Source organism: Cebidichthys violaceus, unplaced genomic scaffold (assembly GCF_023349555.1).
Source record: "Cebidichthys violaceus isolate CVI_PGR_0920_01 unplaced genomic scaffold, fCebVio1.0.p SCAF_48, whole genome shotgun sequence".
Classification (NCBI taxonomy): domain Eukaryota; kingdom Metazoa; phylum Chordata; class Actinopteri; order Perciformes; family Stichaeidae; genus Cebidichthys; species Cebidichthys violaceus.
In genome coordinates, this window is record NW_027176683.1 from 1,014,781 (window position 1) to 1,032,680 (window position 17,900).

At 43.8% G+C, this 17,900-nt stretch overlaps 1 protein-coding gene across 1 annotated transcript in view; it reads right to left on the minus strand.

Annotated features, from left to right (window-relative positions):
* si:dkey-22o22.2 (putative neural-cadherin 2) overlaps window positions 1-17,900 on the minus strand; it is an 86,939-nt gene that overhangs the window by 31,479 nt on the left and 37,560 nt on the right. The window contains exons 2-4 of the mRNA XM_068729838.1: window positions 8,707-8,895; window positions 5,250-5,475; window positions 1,618-1,822 (exon numbers count right to left, since the gene is read on the minus strand). Of these exons, the coding sequence (XP_068585939.1) occupies window positions 1,618-1,822; window positions 5,250-5,475; window positions 8,707-8,895 (620 nt within the window). The remainder of the gene's footprint in view (window positions 1-1,617; window positions 1,823-5,249; window positions 5,476-8,706; window positions 8,896-17,900) is intronic.

Below are 17,900 nucleotides of genomic sequence, written 5' to 3' on the forward strand. Positions count from 1 at the left end.
TGTGTGTGTGTGTGAGTGTGTGTGTGTGTGTGTTAATGTGAACAGATGTAGCGATCAGCTGTGTAAAGTCTTTGGTGTTTGCTGTGAGGATGGAAGTTAAGACTTAGCAGCCAGGTTTCTGCACTTAGCTTTATGTTTGGTGTGTGTGTGTGTGTGTGTGTGTGTGTGTGTTGCACCCATAATGCTATAAACTCTTGAACACACTCAAAAGAGCTCAAACTGCTGATCACAGACTGATCACATGTGATCATTGAGGGTTTGAACGCAGCTTTGATCTGCTGAGTTTTCATCACGAGAGCTTCACAGGACGCCGGTTGAAATGAGGAAAACGCCGCTGTGTGTGCGTGTGCGTGTGCGTGTGTGTGTGTGTGTGTGTGTGTGTGTGTGTGTGTTGTTTTTTTTACACGCATGCATAATGAACACACAGGCGGAATAAACAGCGAAACGAAACAGTTGCATCACAGCGTCCAGCATTCAGCGGCAGCACTTTCTCTCACTTGAAATTTAATGAGTATTTTTTTCTTCGTTGAATGCCAGCATGATGAGTCGAGAGCCTGTTAGTGTGGAGTTATTCTGTTCATCAGAGGAAGAGAGGCCGTGGTTCCACTCCCACAGAACTTTGCTGACTTTCCTGACCCCGGTGGTTTGTGGGTGGAGCGTGGATGGAGGCCGAATAGTTCTCTCAACGCTCTAGTTTAACGCTGGCTAGCGTTTTTTCTTGGCTTGTTTCTTATAAAATGGCTGAAGAAAATAGGAGTTTCTCTCCATATGTACAGTCACTCAGTCTCCGGGACCGCGAGTGTTACTTGAGATATTTAACATTAACCAACGGGACTGTATTAAACAACCCCCACGCTGTTGGCAGACTACAGATGGGAGCTACGGAGAGGACGGTTGGCTAGTTAGCGAGCTAGCTTGTCCATCTCTAGAGCTGGATAACTAGCCAACCGCTAAACGAGTAAAATGCTTCATCCACACACGCTTGTCACAGCGTAGGACAACACAACGCTATCGTCAGATTAGTGATGTGTGGATCATTTTCTGTAACCAGTGTTGCAGGAAAGCATGGTGCAATTGTCATGCTAGCTAAGTAGCAAGCCTTTCCGCTAGTTAGCTTGAGGCTACACTGGTTACAGAAAATAAGCCCAACAGGTCATCTCTCTACTAGTTTAGTCGATTAGCAACTTATCTCTAATAGTTTAGTCGATTAGCAACTTATCTCTAATAGTTTAGCTTATTAGCAACTTATCTCTAATAGTTTAGTCGATTAGCAACTTATCTCTAATAGTTTAGTCGATTGGCAACTTATCTGTAATAGTTTAGCTTATTAGCAACGTATCTTTAATAGTTTAGCCTATTAGCAACTTATCTCTAATAGTTTAGCCTATTAGCAACTTATATCTAATAGCTTAGCCTATTAGCAACTTATCTCTAATAGTTTAGCATATTCGCAACATTTCTTTCCATCTCTCTATAGAGGTTAAAATACCTGTAACTTCCCACCAGTCTGCAGTTATAAATTCTTGACAAAGAAGAAATTTCCCCAGCTAAACCTGACTACATCTGTACATATATGTTTGTGTTTGTGTTTGTGTGTTTGTGTTTGTGTGACTGTACCTCCGCCACGCCGCTGAGGCCGGTGTCGGGTTCGGAGGCCCGGACCTGCAGGGTGTGGAGGTTGTGTCCGCTCTCGTAATCCACCGTCCTGGTGAGGCTGAGCGCTCCGCTCTCCTGGTTGATGCTGAACAAGTTCCCAGGATTCACCAGCAGCATGTAGGACAAGCTCTTCTTCTGGAAGGAGACGGCCTGGACCACTGAGACGCTGCAGGGACAACACGGGAATCAGCTGTTAGCCTCGACCGTCAGTTATCAAGCTTTAAACATTGAATCAAAACCGTTACCAGCATCAAAATGTCTGGTTGTAATATGTTAAGTTCGATATTCCAACAACAAAGTCAAGTTGTACAGAATTTCAGTGTGTTTCAGTTTAAAGGGTGACCGTGTTAACTGGTGACTTCCTGCAGAATGCGTCCGTGGTTGTTCGTAATGTAATTAATGTTTAGCGTGGATAATAAACACAGATATTTAAAACTGATTGAAGTCTTTTACGAGGACACCTATATGTTCTGTATGAGCAACCACAGCACATTCTGCTGAGTCACCAGTTAACACAGTCACTGGTTAAACCAGAACACCGGCAGAATCTAACAGCACACATATCTGGCAGATGACAACTAGGTTATCTGACAACCACTCCAAAGCTGGACTCAACAAGTAGCTCCAATGCTAACGGCTACAAACAACAATACAACAATACAATGTCTGTTTCTGCTAATGTGGCTCATTTGGATCAGTTAAAGCTCGTTATGGACCATCAGGACGGTACCGATGAGTCCACAGAGACCAGAGAGTGATCTGACCCCAGGTCAGCAGACAGCAGCTCCACATTCCTGCTTCCAAACAGACTCGTGAAGTGAAGAAGAGCTGTGAGAGCTCCACAAGTCTGCAGCCTCCACGGATCATTGTGCACTCGCAAACCATCACATGACCTGGTTAATCAATTACACTAACACACACACACACACACACACACACACACACACACACACACACACGCTGCTCACAGGGTGGCATTGATACTTGGATATTAATACAATGTGCTTTGCGCCAGCAACCCCTGAGGGATCCACACACACACACATGCGCACACACACGCACACACACACACACACACACACACACACACACACACACACACACATGCGCACACACACACATACACACATGCGCACACACACACACACACACACACACACACACACATACACACACACACACACACACACACACACACACACACACACACATGCGCACACACACACATACACACATGCGCACACACACACACACACACACACACACACACACACATACACACACACACACACACATACATACACACACACACACTCCCCTTCATGTTTATCCAGACCTCGCTTTTAATAAATATTTGAATTTGCCACACTTTCAGATTCTCTGCCTCAGGCCACACTCATGCATCTGGGTCCTCTTCATCCATCCATCCCCGTCCTTCGCCTCATCTCCTCCTCCTCCTCTTGCTCCCTCTCCTCTTCCTCCCTCTCCTCCCTTATTCTTCTTCTTCTTCTTCCCCTCTCCCCCGCCACCTCTCCCTCTTCTTCTTTTGTCTCGCTCTACAGGGCTCATCTTTTCATGCATCACATGACATGCAAAGCCAAGGAGCTGGCCGTGGACACACGCACGCATACACACACATACACACACACACACACACACACACACACACACACACACACACACACACACACACACACACAGATGCCATTTCCACACTCAGTGTCTGAGTCAGTGGAATGTAAATGATGTTTCTGTAAATATGGAGGACGAAGACACAAACAGACACTTGTGTTCATAAACACACAGAGAGCTGAGAAAAAAACCCACTTATAATATACTGGATATTAGAATAATACCATATTACTATGGTATTATTCTATAGAGCCATACCAGTGGTAGTGGTAGTGTCATCTATAGTAATTATACACAAAATACATACAAGAAATATAAGAAAAACTAAGAATACGACTAATAGTCTGTAAAATACTGCAACATTTCATATACTTTGGTGTACTGTATACTACATACTATACTACAAAAAATGCTGATAAAACAATGGGATTACTTAAATAATGATTGTAGTATATTTTGTGTTTTCAGATTCTTTCTGAAAACACAAAATATTCTACAAGAAACAAACAGCTTCTCTTCACGTCATTAAACCCTGTTTTTAATGAACTATACCTTCACTACCCATCTGTGTTATCAGATTAGGACAATTAATTTAAATGTATTTTATTATATACATTTGTATTAATAATTTAATAATATTAATTACATATTTTATTTAATATATATATATAAATGAATATTAATTATATAAAGTTACATTTTAAATTATGTTTATTGTTATGCACCAAGCACCACAATTTTCTTCTATGATTTAAATTAATTTTATTGCAAATATTTATTTTTTTGTTCTTTCTATCAATCAAATTAAGATTAAAATGCCGTTTTAATATATTGGACGCATTCCATGTATCATTTTTTAATAGATAGTTTATAATGTTTATTATGTTGGTTATGTTTTTACAATCAGCATCTACTTCCTGTCTGTTGGTCTTCCTTTTTTGTTTTCTTTGAGTGAGGACTTGACTTAATTAACAACACGAATCTTTAACACTGTTGGACTGACACATCCACATCCCTCTTCCTGGTTTTTCCTCACCACACAACCCAACACGTCCAACCATTGGTCGCTGGTCGTTGGTCGCTGGTCGTTGGTCGTTGGTCAATGGTCGTTGGTCAATGGTTGTTGGTCATTGGTCATTGGTCGTTGGTCATTGGTCGTTGGTCATTGGTCGTTGGTCAATGGTCGTTGGTCATTGGTCATTGGTCAATGGTCGTTGGTCATTGGTCAATGGTCGTTGGTCATTGGTCAATGGTCAATGGTCGTTGGTCGTTGGTCGTTGGTCGTTGGTCGTTGGTCGCTGGTCGTTGGTCGTTGGTCATTGGTCGCTGGTCATTGGTCGTTGGTCATTGGTCGTTGGTCGTTGGTCGTTGGTCATTGGTCGTTGGTCGTTGGTCATTGGTCAATGGTCGTTGGTCGTTGGTCATTGGTCATTGGTCAATGGTCGTTGGTCAATGGTCGTTGGTCGTTGGTCGTTGGTCGTTGGTCGCTGGTCGTTGGTCGTTGGTCATTGGTCGCTGGTCATTGGTCGTTGGTCATTGGTCGTTGGTCATTGGTTGTTGGTCATTGGTCGCTGGTCATTGGTCGTTGGTCATTGGTCGCTGGTCATTGGTCGTTGGTCATTGGTCGCTGGTCATTGGTCGTTGGTCATTGGTCATTGGTCATTGGTCGCTGGTCATTGGTCGTTGGTCAATGGTCGTTGGTCATTGGTCATTGGTCAATGGTCGTTGGTCATTGGTCAATGGTCAATGGTCATTGGTCGTTGGTCGTTGGTCGTTGGTCGCTGGTCATTGGTCGTTGGTCATTGGTCGTTGGTCATTGGTCGCTGGTCATTGGTCGTTGGTCATTGGTCGCTGGTCATTGGTCGTTGGTCATTGGTCATTGGTCGCTGGTCATTGGTCGTTGGTCAATGGTCGTTGGTCATTGGTCATTGGTCGTGATGTTATAAATCAAAGCGACTCACGGTTGGCCGACGGCCGTGTTCTCCGGTACGTTCAGGCTGTAGGTGGCGTTGGTGAACTGCGGTGGCCGGTAGCCGGCCAGGACGGCCACCGTGGCCGCCGGGCCTTTGCGGCCGCTCCCGTCCGTCGCCTGGGCCCGCAGCAGGTACTCCCTGCTGGGGGTCAGAGGTCGCCCCGTGGTCCTGATGTCGCCGGAGCGACGGTCCACCTCGAAGCACTCCTCCCCACCTGGACGGACGGAGAGAAGGAGGAGACAGGAGTAAAGACATAGTGTTTAAAACACAGACTGTGAATGAGGACTGGGCGTGGTCATGGTGACGTCACCCATTGGTGCCTCGAATTCGACGATTTTGCCGTCGCCATCTTGGATTATAGCCGTCATCATTGTTGTTTTTTGCAACCAGTGAACAGGAAGTGACCACATCTGGACTGAGGAGGAGTGACGTAGAGACCTGTCAATCACTGTGTAGCCCCGCCCCTAAATCATCCCCTGCTTTATGGTCTGTTTGACTCTAAATGGAGCATAATGTACTAAATGAACATCATGCTGTATTGAAGAAGACTGTAAACTAGAGATTGAGACCATAAACTCACAGCTGTCCGGTTATGAACACCCAAATAAGGAGGATAGAAGATGGAGGGCTGCTGTTTGTGGGTGTTTATTTCTGTGTGTGTGTTGAAAGTGAAGCTGCTGAGGACCATTCTGCCAGCTGGAGCAACTTGTCTGTGTGTGTGTGTGTGTGTGTGTGTGTGTGTGTGTGTGTGTGTGTGTGTGAGAGCTGGTCTACAGTCTTTGAAGACTTAGAAGGAGAGAGCAAGTTCTTTTTTTTTACCCACGCCAGCCCTGAGTGATGAGGAGGAGGATGCAGAAAGAGAATATGATTAACGTGAGGACGAATGAGGGAGCAAGGGAAGGAAGTAAGGATGTGAACGAGGAGTAACGGAGGAGCAGGATCCCCAGCTGTTGACCAGAGGGGTTTAAACCAGCAGCAGCTGCATCCAACCTGTCAATCATCTATTTATGGAGGTTCTTCTGAGGCCAGTTGGGGATTTCAGTACGAAGGCTCTGATTGGTCGGTTCACCTGCATGAATGATTATCAGTATTTCATTTATTTAAGACTGAAAGTTAAAATTGAGCCACTACGTGTTTTTTGACTGTTAGAAGAGAAGAGAGACATGTTTGTGTCTTAAGTTCAGAGTCAGGACGATTGTTAGCTTAGCTTAGCATAAGAGGTGACGCTACAGGTGAGTAGCGACATTAAAATAGATAGAATGTTATTACCCAGCTGATTACTGACATTAAGACAATTGTTTTTGGTTTTACAAGTTTTATTAAATGTTTTGTTTAAATATACAAATTATGCATTATCATATTAAATATGTGCTAATTGTATCTCTTATCTTATATGATATCTCTTTATATCACTCCATAAATCATAAAATACTGTCAACAGACATAAAATAAACTATTTCCTCCATGTGTTTATTAATACATGTAGCATAAATGAGTGTGTGAGTGGTGTGTGGACAAAGCCCTCAGTAGAAAGCTTCAGCACACAGAGAGGAATGAAGGTGTGAAGTTTGGTGGATGTCAGAACTACTGAAGTATAATATATATATATATATATATATATATATATATATATATATATATATATATATATATATATATTCAGCACTCAGAGAGGAATGAAGGTGTGAAGTTTGGTGGATGTCAGAACTACTGAAGTGGAGATTTCTGGATCAGAGTGTGAGAAAAACTCCATTGATAGAAAAGCTCCTTTAAAGAGACGTTTAGTTAAAGTCCAGACATTTAGAAGAGTCTCCAGGTGAAGAGGGTCACAACATGAACTAGTAGATATCACCATCACACTTCACCACTTCATCACTCACAGCAACACCAGCAGCTATTCTATTACAAGTTTACTCAAATGTTATGTTTAAATATGCAAATGAGGCTTTATGTGATGGTGACTTTTGGTGAATTTAGGAGAACTCTACAGACGCAAACAAACAAAATATAAAAATAAATGTTTTCTTTCCTTTTGTCTGAAAGAAGACGAGTTATGGAAGAACATTCTCCTCTTTATTGTTTAATAATAGACTATAGAATAAAAGTACTTTGAACAAACTTTTTTAAAGGAAGCACTTCTCCACTGTAAATTTAAGATCCTCAAAGTGAGTAAAATCACATTAAAGCTACTAATTGGCTTCAAACACACACGCGTCGTGAATATATTTCCATATTGGCATGATATTAAAAAGCATTTTTAATGTAAATTATTGGATTATTCGTGGGTACACATGTAGTCACATTACGCCAAAGGGAAGTCAGAGGCTCTTAATATGAAAGCATTGGAAATTAGCTCTGAAAATACCTCTCCTTCCTTCTCCTCTCCTCCGCTAGAATAATAATATAAAAATAAAAAATCCACAGCCACCGGCGCCCACCCTCCCACTCGCTGCCTCTCCAGAGACTTCCCTATTATTCCCGAATCGGGGAGCTTTCTTTGCCCCAGGGAGCGATTAACAGTGCAGCTTCATGCCGTTTATGTGCGGCTTGTTTTTTCTTCTCCCTCTCACACTTGACGCTAATTGAAAATCAACAAGTCAAGTTTTTATTTATAAATCGCTCCTTTTGGAAAAAAACAGGTTTGTCGCAGAGTGGCTGGCGGAGCAGCGGTCGACCTAATTAACAGATATGAGAGCGTTTAGGAAAATACAGGAGAGAGAAGTTTGATGCGGTAGGAAACACATTTTTACATTCACAACAAATATCATTAGAGACGTATGTTTGGATCCAGAGCTTTGACTTTCATGAGCAAAATGTCTGAAAACAAAAACGTTTCTTCTTTGCATTGTAACTCAGAAGTGTCCACGTACTTTTGGCCACACAGTGTCTACACACTATGCTTTTTGTTCTTATTTTTCTTAAGCGTTCTTACAAAGCTTCACGTGTTAAAGCTGCATTCTCTCTAGTGTCCACCAGGGGGCGACTCCTCTGGTTGTATAGAAGTCTAGTCTAAAATGACTCTACTTCTCTCTTGATTTATTCCCTCAGTAAACATTGTAAACATGAGTTTATGGTCTCAATCTCTAGTTTACAGTCTTCTTCAATACAGCATGATGTTCATTTAGTACATTATGGAACATTTAGAGTCAAACAGACCATAAAGAGGGGATGATTTAGGGGCGGAGCTACATGCTGATTGACAGGTCTCTATCAGAGACGTATACGGCGTCTCTACGTCACTCCTCCTCAGTCCTGATGTGGTCACTTCCTGTTCACCGGTTGCAAAAGAAACAAGATGGCGACGGACAAATCGCAAACCACGCGGCTTCAAAACGTCCACAAACCAACGAGAGACGTCTCACCGTGACTCCGTCCACTTCTTCTCTACGGTCTGTGCTTCTTACACGGAAGAAAAGTAGAAAATGAAAGTAAGCGGTCGACTCACCGTCCAGCAGGAGGAACTGGGCTTGACCCAGCGTCCCGTCTCTTTGCCGCGCCAACAGCCGGTACACCACGGAGCCGGGCGTGGCGTCGGGACCCACGGCGGCGAGGTAAGGGGAGGGGAACATGGCCCACTGCAGGTCGGCCTGGCTGGGCATGCTCAGAGTCAACCTGCACAGGTACCACTCGTCGCCTGGAGGAGGGAGAAAGAAGACGATGTAGAATGAGCTGACAGCAGCAAACAAACTGGGAGGAAAGAGCTCATCCGTCATCAAACATCAGAAGCATCGATTCCGTGTTTGATGCAGAACTCAAACCATCAACAAAGTAGAAAACCAAAGACTGAACCAAACCCACAAATCCATCCATAACCGGACCAGTAGACCCAGTAACTGCTCCCAACGTCTCACTATGACATGCAGATGGACATTCTCACGCTGACAGATTTTAACCTCATTTTGAGCCAAATAAGTTTATTTCCTGCTTCACAAAGCAGCTGTTGTTGTTGTTGTTTTGTGTACTGTAGTTGCAGCTTCACTTCATTAGCTCGCGCTGCTATCGCTCGTCTGCCTCCTCTTTGTAGCCACGCAGCTCGTTAGCTATAAGCTAGCTCCGCTCTCAAACTGAAAGGGGACGAGTCGACGCTTCGTCTTTTCATCTCCACGAGACGACGGGAGTGACAGAGGAGGAAGAGAGGAAGCCGAGCGGCTCCTCCAAAATAAGACAACAACACTTTCAAGAAGATCACACGGGCGACATCCACGCGGCGGCGGGAACTCCCCATTCGCCCAGTCAGAAATACACATGTATGTTTGTCTGCATCTACTTCTACTTCTTCTTCTTCTTCTTCTTCTTCTTCTACGTCTTTCTTCCTCGCATCGTCTGCTTCTGAGGAGGGATTTGTTCGGTTTGAAAGGCTCTCGCTGTTGTTTTGGCTTCTGTTTTTGTTTCACAGCAGCGCAGAGAGACAACAGCACGAAACAAGAGAGAGAAGTTCACTTCAGAGAAAAGACGAAGAGAAGAGGAGGAGGAGGAGGAGGAGGAGGAGGGAAGGTGTCTGTCTTTTTGTATGTCGTCTGTGAAGGTCTGTCAACACTGAGAGCAGGAGGAAGGGGATGAGAGGAGGAAGAGGAGGACGAACAAGAGGAGGGGAGGAGGAGAAAGAGAGGACCTGAAAGAGGGAGAGAGGACGGAAGTGTGAAGGATGGAGGAAGAGGAGAGGGAGTGATGAGGAGGAGGAGGACAACAGAGGGGAAAAGAGAGGAAGGAGAAGGAGGGAAAAAAACAAAGAGATTTAAAAAACAGTTAAATTAAGGAGAAGAGGAGGAAGAGGAGCTGAAAGAGGAAGAAGGGACAGTGCTAGAAAATAAAAAGTAATGGAGGAAGAGGAGACGGAGTGATGAGGAGGATGAAAAAATAAGGAGGTGGAGGTAACAGAGAGAAGCCTTTGAAAACAAGAAGTTAAGAAGAGGAGGAAAAGAAAGAGGCGCTGAAAGAGGGAGACAGGACGGAAGTGTGAAGGATGGAGGAAGAGGAGAGGGAGTGATGAGGAGGAGGACAACAGAGAGGAAGGAGGTGGAGGGAGGTGACACAGAGATTAGCCTTTGAAAGCAAGAAGTTAAGAAGAGAAGGAGGAGAAGAAAGAGGAGCTGAAAGAGGGAGAAATGAGAGTATGGAGGAAGAGGAGAGGGAGTGATGAAGAGGATGAAAACAGAGGGAAAAAGAGTGAGGAGAAGGAGGGAATAAATAAAGAGATTGACCTTTAAAAAAACAAAGTTAAGATGAGGAAAAGAGGAGATGAAAGAGGGAGCAATGAGAGGAAGAGGAGAAGGAGTGATGAAGAGGAGAAAAAACGAGGAGAAAAGAGGGTAAGGAGGTGGAGGGAAGAAAAAAAGAGATTTTAAAAAACAACGTTAAGATGAAAGGAGGATAAAGAGGAGCTGAACGAGGGAGAAAGGACAGGAATGAGAGGAGCATTTATATATGTAATATGTATATATGTAAGTTATAGAAGAATTAGAGATGAGGAAGAGGAGAAGGAGTGATGAGGAGGATGACAAGAAAAAAGGAAAGTGAAGAGGTAAAAAGAGAGGAAGGAGAAGAAGAGAAGAGACAAAGAGATTGACCTTTAAAAACATAAAGTTAAGATGAGGAGATGAGGAGAAGAGAAGAAGAGGAGAGGAAACAGGGAGGAATGAAAAGATGGAGGAAGAGGAGGCGGAGTGATGAAGAGGATGAAATGGAAAAAGAGTGTCAGGCGAATGAGGTGGAAGGAGGAAACAAAGAGATCGGCCTTTAAAAACACAAAGTTAAGAGGAAGTAGGAGAAGAAGAGGACGGGGCGATGAAGGAGAAGAGGAGTCTTCCAGCTCGCTGCTCCTCCTCCTCCTCCTCCTCTTCTTCTTCTTCAGTCTTCAGTCGGCTCATAAAATCCAGAATAATCACATCTCCTCCCGTCTGTAGGTTTACATATGCTGATTCCATCCCATTATCACGATAAACATCAAGACGTTCAGACACGAAACTATGAAAGCTTCAACCAGGACGGGAGAGGGAGGGAAGGAGGGAAGGAAGGAGGGAAGGAGGGAGGGAGGGAGGTAGGGAGGAAGGGAGGGAGGAGGGAGGGAAGGCGGTAGGGAGGGAGGGAGGGAGGCTGTCAGCTGGATAAATAAAATGTGTCCCTCATTCCTCCGGCTGATGAAAGGTCGCTGACACCAGAATAATGACATTTAATGAAGCTGAGTAAAGACACATGAGTAGAGCCTCTGGTTAATCACAGTGAGTCGCTGGTGTTGGCCTGAATAGAAGCAAACGTTCTTTATTCAAAAGTATATGTAAAGCATATATTATATTTAATACAATGGAGACGGTGAGTCTTGTGTGTTTTTTTACAGCCAGTCGGCCTTAAAAGTGTTCATGAAGAGTTTAACTCCTTTAAATCTGCTTTCCTGATGAAAACACGCAAAACTTTACAGCAAAACTAAACGTGAAGCAAATTTCTTCGCTGGACCGTGTGAGTTCAAATATTTCAACTTGAACAAGGAATTTCCGTATTTTGGAAGCTGAGTTTAAATTTTAAGCAGATTCCAATAAATCGTGTAACAGGTGTCGCTGCTTTCCTGACGAGTGATAACGCGGCGAAAAGGGTCTCCTGACGTCTTTACTGCAAGACAAAACTTACGCTGCAAAACCTTTTTTTGCAAATAGATGCAACATTTTGCATCCCGCAACGTGATTGACGTGATTACGCAGGATTTTCATCGTTGTATTTAAACTCGAGGGAGTTATTCTCGTGTTTAGGGAGTTGAGTTTAACATTCAGGAGATTCCGATAAATGCGTTTTGCTGCTTTTCCTGATGAGCGAGGTTCTCCTGATGTAAAGTAAACTTTATGCAGCGCGATTACGTACAAAGTCAACGCAAAGACGCAAAATAGATGAGAATTCGCATCCCGGCAACGTGAATGGCGCGATTATGTGCGATTCGCATCGTTCGTGTATGAATGTGAGTTGGAATCTTTCAACTCGAGCGCAACATTTCCATATTTAGGAAACTGAGTTGCAATTACGTACAAATTCAACGGAAAGATATGAATTGTACGCGGGATTGTGTGCGATTTGCATCGTTCGTTTATTGAAATATTTAAACTCAAGCGTGAAATTTTCGTGTTTAGGAAGTTGACTTTAACATTCAGGAGATTCCGATAAATCGGGTAAAGCAGAAAAACACACAAAAAATGTTAACCAGGTGTCTTAACTACAGAACCAAGCTGCCACAAGGAAAAGGCGTTAAAAAGAAAAGGCGTCAAAAAGAAAAGGCGTTAATAAGAAAAGACGTTAAAAAGAAAAGGCGTCAAAAAGAAAAGGCGTCAAAAAGAAAAGGCGTCAAAAAGAAAAGGCGTTAATAAGAAAAGGTGTTAAAAAGAAAAGACGTTAAAAAGAAAAGGCGTCAAAAAGAAAAGGCGTCAAAAAGAAAAGGCGTCAATAAGAAAAGGCGTTAAAAAGAAAAGATGTTAAAAATAAAAGGCGTGAAAAAGAAAAGGCGTGTTGTCCTACGATGTGTTCACACCAAAGCTTTTTCAGCAGCGCAATTACGTAGAAAGTCAACGCAATAATGCGAAGCGATGGGAATTGGATCGCTGCAACAATATCACGTTTGATTTGCATGAACTACAGACTGTTTCATGGTAGAAACAATAACGTCGCTGCTGTTATTTATGGCCCTGATGATGTTATTTTGAGTGTTGACGGAGCGGCTACAATGTTAGCATAGCCTAGCACTGACCGATCCAAACTCCATTCAGAAAACAAGCATTTTAAAAGTTGTTGACGAAGCAAGAATTCAGACTTTTTACAAATCGTCATCATTATGTCGTTATTTTCGGCATCTTTTTGATCCGTTTATCCCAATTAAATCTTTTTACTTTGGCTTCATCCAGCTGTAGTTGTACAGTGAACACAGTTCGATGACGTCATGAACTCAGACACTACGCCGCTTGGTTTTCGGATGCGTCCTGGACTTCCATGTACAAAGCAGCACTAGTCGATTTGCAGCCAGTTCAGCCTCTTCACAGTTCAGCATTCACTCATATATATTCCACTCGGCCTCCTCAGCAAAAAAAAGAAAGAAAAGGGGGACAGTTCGCCTCGCAGCCCGAGCCGGTGAGCTGATCCCTGATGTGAGCCGCCGAGCTCGGGTGCAGGACTCAGTGAACACGTGCAGGCATGCATACTTAAACTGGAGGCGCTGCAGCCGGCCTGGAGCGAGGAAGAAGAGCGAGGAAGAGGACCAAAGGGGCTAAAAAAACCTGAACGCTGAAGCAGTCATCTCCATACAGGATGTGGACGCGTTTGGCCTTTGGAGCGTGACTTCATGAAATGATGTTCGTACTAAGTTTATGTCTTTTTTGTATTTTGCTGAGGGGACACAAAGTTTGAACGCATGACGAAATATGAGCTCCAGTTTTAGTTCTGCTCAGCTTCCCATCCGCGAGTTATTGCTTCTACCCACAATCCTTTGTGTTTTGGGATAATTTTCCCTCCTGATAAACCGCACCACAGTTTTTAAGTCAGTATCTTTCCTCAACCCGTCGCTTGGATTCAGTTATCGATCTTAAGGAGACGAGTTGTTGAACATCATTCTGTCGTTATTTTCGTCATCATTTCTATCCGTTTATTGCAGTTAAATCACAGCTAAATGTGTTTATTTTGGGTTCATACAGCTGACGTGTGGCTCACTAGATACAAATCCTGGATATCTGGGACTTCCACAACATGTACAAAGCAGCAGCAGTACTTATGTCAGCCGTGACTGATGGAACGCTCCTCGCCATACAACAAAAATCACGTTTTGGTGCGAAAACAACACAAAAAAACGACATAAAGAGACACTTCCAAAACCTTTCTGCAGGAAGCGAGCAGGACTTCATCCTCGTCCATATGCAAAGATATTCCACGACAACACACACACACACACAAGATATTTGTGACCGAATGTCTAACAGGAAACAGGAAGTCCCGGCAGGAGCTGTGAGTTGACACCAGTCCGTCTCTCATCTCCCTCCCCTCCGTCCTCCCTCCCTCTCGCTCTCTCTCTCTCTCTCTCTCTCATTTACATCCAGCTCCCTCATCGACTGCTGTCACATCGCCGTCGGCGTATGTTGGCTTTTTCTGCCGCTTTCATGTTCGTCACAATGCCCCCCCCCGCCCCCCCGCCCCCCAAAATGTAACTGAAGCATCTTTAAATACTGAGAGAATTGTTGGCTGAGCTATTGTTTTTCTGATCTGCTCGGCCTGGTTTCCTGGCAGAGATCAATAGCGTTCCTCTCCGGTCTGTTGTGCCGAACACAGAACGCTGTGTTGTCCCTCGTCAAACAGGAAGTGGTGAGAATGACACGTCCCTCTGTGAGGGCGGATAAATAGTCCCAGTGAAGTGCAGCTAAGTCCATCTTAAGCCGCCACTTACTCATTTGAATCTCAATGCACGACGCGCGTGTCACAGCTTGTTATGCAAATTTGAGGCTGAAAAAAAAAAAAAAGACAAAAAGGGAATTGTGCTTTGTTCCACGCCAAACTCCCATTCTGCTGTCTTTTGATTTAAATTAATTTATTTGTTTTTTCCGGGGAGGGGGATTTGTTTGTGTGACGCGCAGCGTATCGGGATCAGAGCGGGAGGAGACGGAATCGAGAGGACGGAGACACAATGAGACAAGCTATTTCCTGTCTGAGTCTGATGTGTTCGGCGTGAAGCGAAATAGAAAACCGCCGCCGCCGCTCGCAAGAGCTTCAATTAAGGGAGGGATGTGAGATGTGGGGGGGGGGATTAAATGAAAGTGTGGTCGCGCCCACAGGTTGTCACACAGCCGAGTGATGAAAGGTGATTAAAGTGCGGGTCGTGTTTATTTATAAAGTGCTTTTAACAAAACGCACGTCACGACGCGCTGACAGAAACAAACAAGAGCGGAAGAAAAACAGCGGCGAGGAAAGATGACAACGAAAAAAAAGTGTAGACAAGAAAGAGAGAAAAAAAGAGGCGGAGACGCAGAAAAACAAGCGACTCTCCGACCCCCAGGTGACTCCTCACCTCGTGGTTTTGATTGTGAGGCGTCAGGAGGAGGATTGTGGGAAGAAAACAAAGAGCAAGAAAAGCTGCAACAAGTTAAATGAACAGGAGGCCAACGGAAAGACAACCAGGATACTTCTTTGTTTCGGAGACAAGAATTAAACACTTCCACGTGATTATGTAACACTCATAACTTGTGATAGCACTGGTAGAATAATGAGTCTAACAAACCCACGACCGTCAACCACAAGACCGATGTTTGAAACCATGTTGCGGTTCAGTTGTTGCGGTTCAGTTGTTGAGGTTCAGTTGTTGAGGTTCAGTTGTTGCGGTTCAGTTGTTGCGGTTCAGTTGTTCAGTTGTTGCGGTTCAGTTGTTGCGGTTCAGTTGTTACGGTTTAGTTGTTGTGGTTTAGTTGTTACGGTTCAGTTGTTGCGGTTCAGTTGTTGCGGTTCAGTTGTTGCGGTTTAGTTGTTGTGGTTTAGTTGCCTAAACCACGTTTGTCTTTATTTTAAGCCCAACCATGATGTTTTTTCTAAACCTAACTTTAGCTTTGTTACATAACGTCGTCCCAAAAATAATTTGTTCCAAGCGACATGAAAAAAAACAAACAGCCGATTCGGTCCCGGCACAAACAAACTGCAAAGAAGAAGAAGAACACAACCACAGCTCCACATCTGTCACTCTGTCCATAGTGCTGCATTTTAAACGATGAGTCTGCGTTACTTAACGCCTCAACAGTGAGAACGAGTTGACGTCGGCTACAATATCATCGATGGACATGCTGCTGAATACTTGGCCCTCCTGATTACAACGGTTAACGGTTAATGGTTAAACGGTTTACGGGTAACAGTTAAATGGTTAAATAGTTAACGGTTAACAGTTGAATTGTTAAATGGTTAAATAGTTAACGGTTAACAGTTAAATGGTTAATGGTTAAATGGTTAACGGCTAAATATGAAGAGGACAAAAACAAGAAGGACCTACAGTATAGAGGTCGGCTCAGTGTGTTCAGATGAAGCTGCTGAACCAAAGAGTGAAAAACGTATCAACCCGGTGACAGAAGACCACTTGATCCCCTTTAACCCTGAAGTGTGTGTGTGTGTGTGTGTGTGTGTGTGTGTGTGTGTGTGTGTGTGTGTGTGTGTGTGAACATCAGAGGGATCTGTGTCACCTGAACTCTACAGAACACAAACACTCTGACAAATGGGCTGTTGACTTGAACACAGGTGTGTGTGTATGTGTGTGATTTTAAATGTGTGTGTGTGTGTGTGTGTGTGTGTGTGTGTGTATGTGTGTGATTTTAAATGTGTGTGTGTGTGTGTGTGTGTGTGTGTGTGTGTGTGTGTGTGTGTGTTTGATTGACAGTGAGCGATGCGTCTCCGTGGTGACTCGCAGGGTACAGGTGTTCCTGTGAGACTGGTTGCCGGGGCAACGTGTTAAGTCTCTGTGACATGAGAGAGCACTCAGGCTGTGTGTGTGTGTGTGTGTGTGTGTGTGTGTGTGTGTGTGTGTGTGTGACGACTATTCACTGTATGTTCATGGTTGAATATAACTCAGTATATTTGTGATCTATAGTTTCTATTTCTAGTCAAACTTTAGCTCATTGAACGTCTGCACCTTAATCATGAAGTGATGAAGAGATTCACATGAGACAACAAAGGAACATGAATGGATGAATTGATGGAGTTTACTCTCTGAAGTAGAGGTTGTGAACATGTAAATAGTTCAATGAACATAGAACGTGTTGCCTCCATTTTTTCCCAATATTAGGAACACTTGGGTGTATAGATTCCATTGTTTGAAATTTTTTTGTAAAATAAGAAGTAAAGTAAATTTGACTTCCATCTTGGTGATGTCATCAGAACTGTGTTGTTCTCACTAAAGACGTGTTCTAGTTCTCTCTACTTCTAGTCATGATGGTTCTGTTTCCATAGAGGAGCAGGACTTTTATTTTGAAAATCAAGACCACAGAGAGAAAAATATAAGGGAGCAATATAAGAGAGCAAAGAAAACCCACCCAGAAACTACCAACATATGAGGAAGCATTGCAGAGCAAACCGCTGTGACTTCAGTCCTCCCGTCTACATCTGGACCAGTGTGAACAGACAGACACCAAGTGATGAGATGAAAACCTCCGTCTGGATTCTGCCGTCTGCAGTCGAGTCGAGGTGAAAGTGAAAACACATCGTCGGACAAAAAACCCTCCTCTGTTTGTGAACCCCGGCTCTCCATCTGGTCCCTGGGAGCCAGCGGACAGAGGCCTGCTGCATCCTAATTAACCACCTTATAGACTGGCCTACTTTACCTCCACACACACACACACACACACACACACACACACACACACACACACACACACACACACACACACACACACACACACACACACACACACAGAAAGCCAAAGTCCTGCAGGCACACAGTTAATTAAGCCCCATTTTTCAGTGCTGATGAAGAGAGCGAGAGAGAGAGGGATGAAAGAGAGAGAGAGAGAGAGAGAGAGAGAGAGAGAGAGAGAGAGGGGGAGAGGAGGACAGAGGATGAAGAGTCAGACACAGAGAGATGAGTTTAAAGCCACGATAACAAGAAAGATAATGACGAGAATAATAAACGAGAAGAAAAATGAAAAATCAATG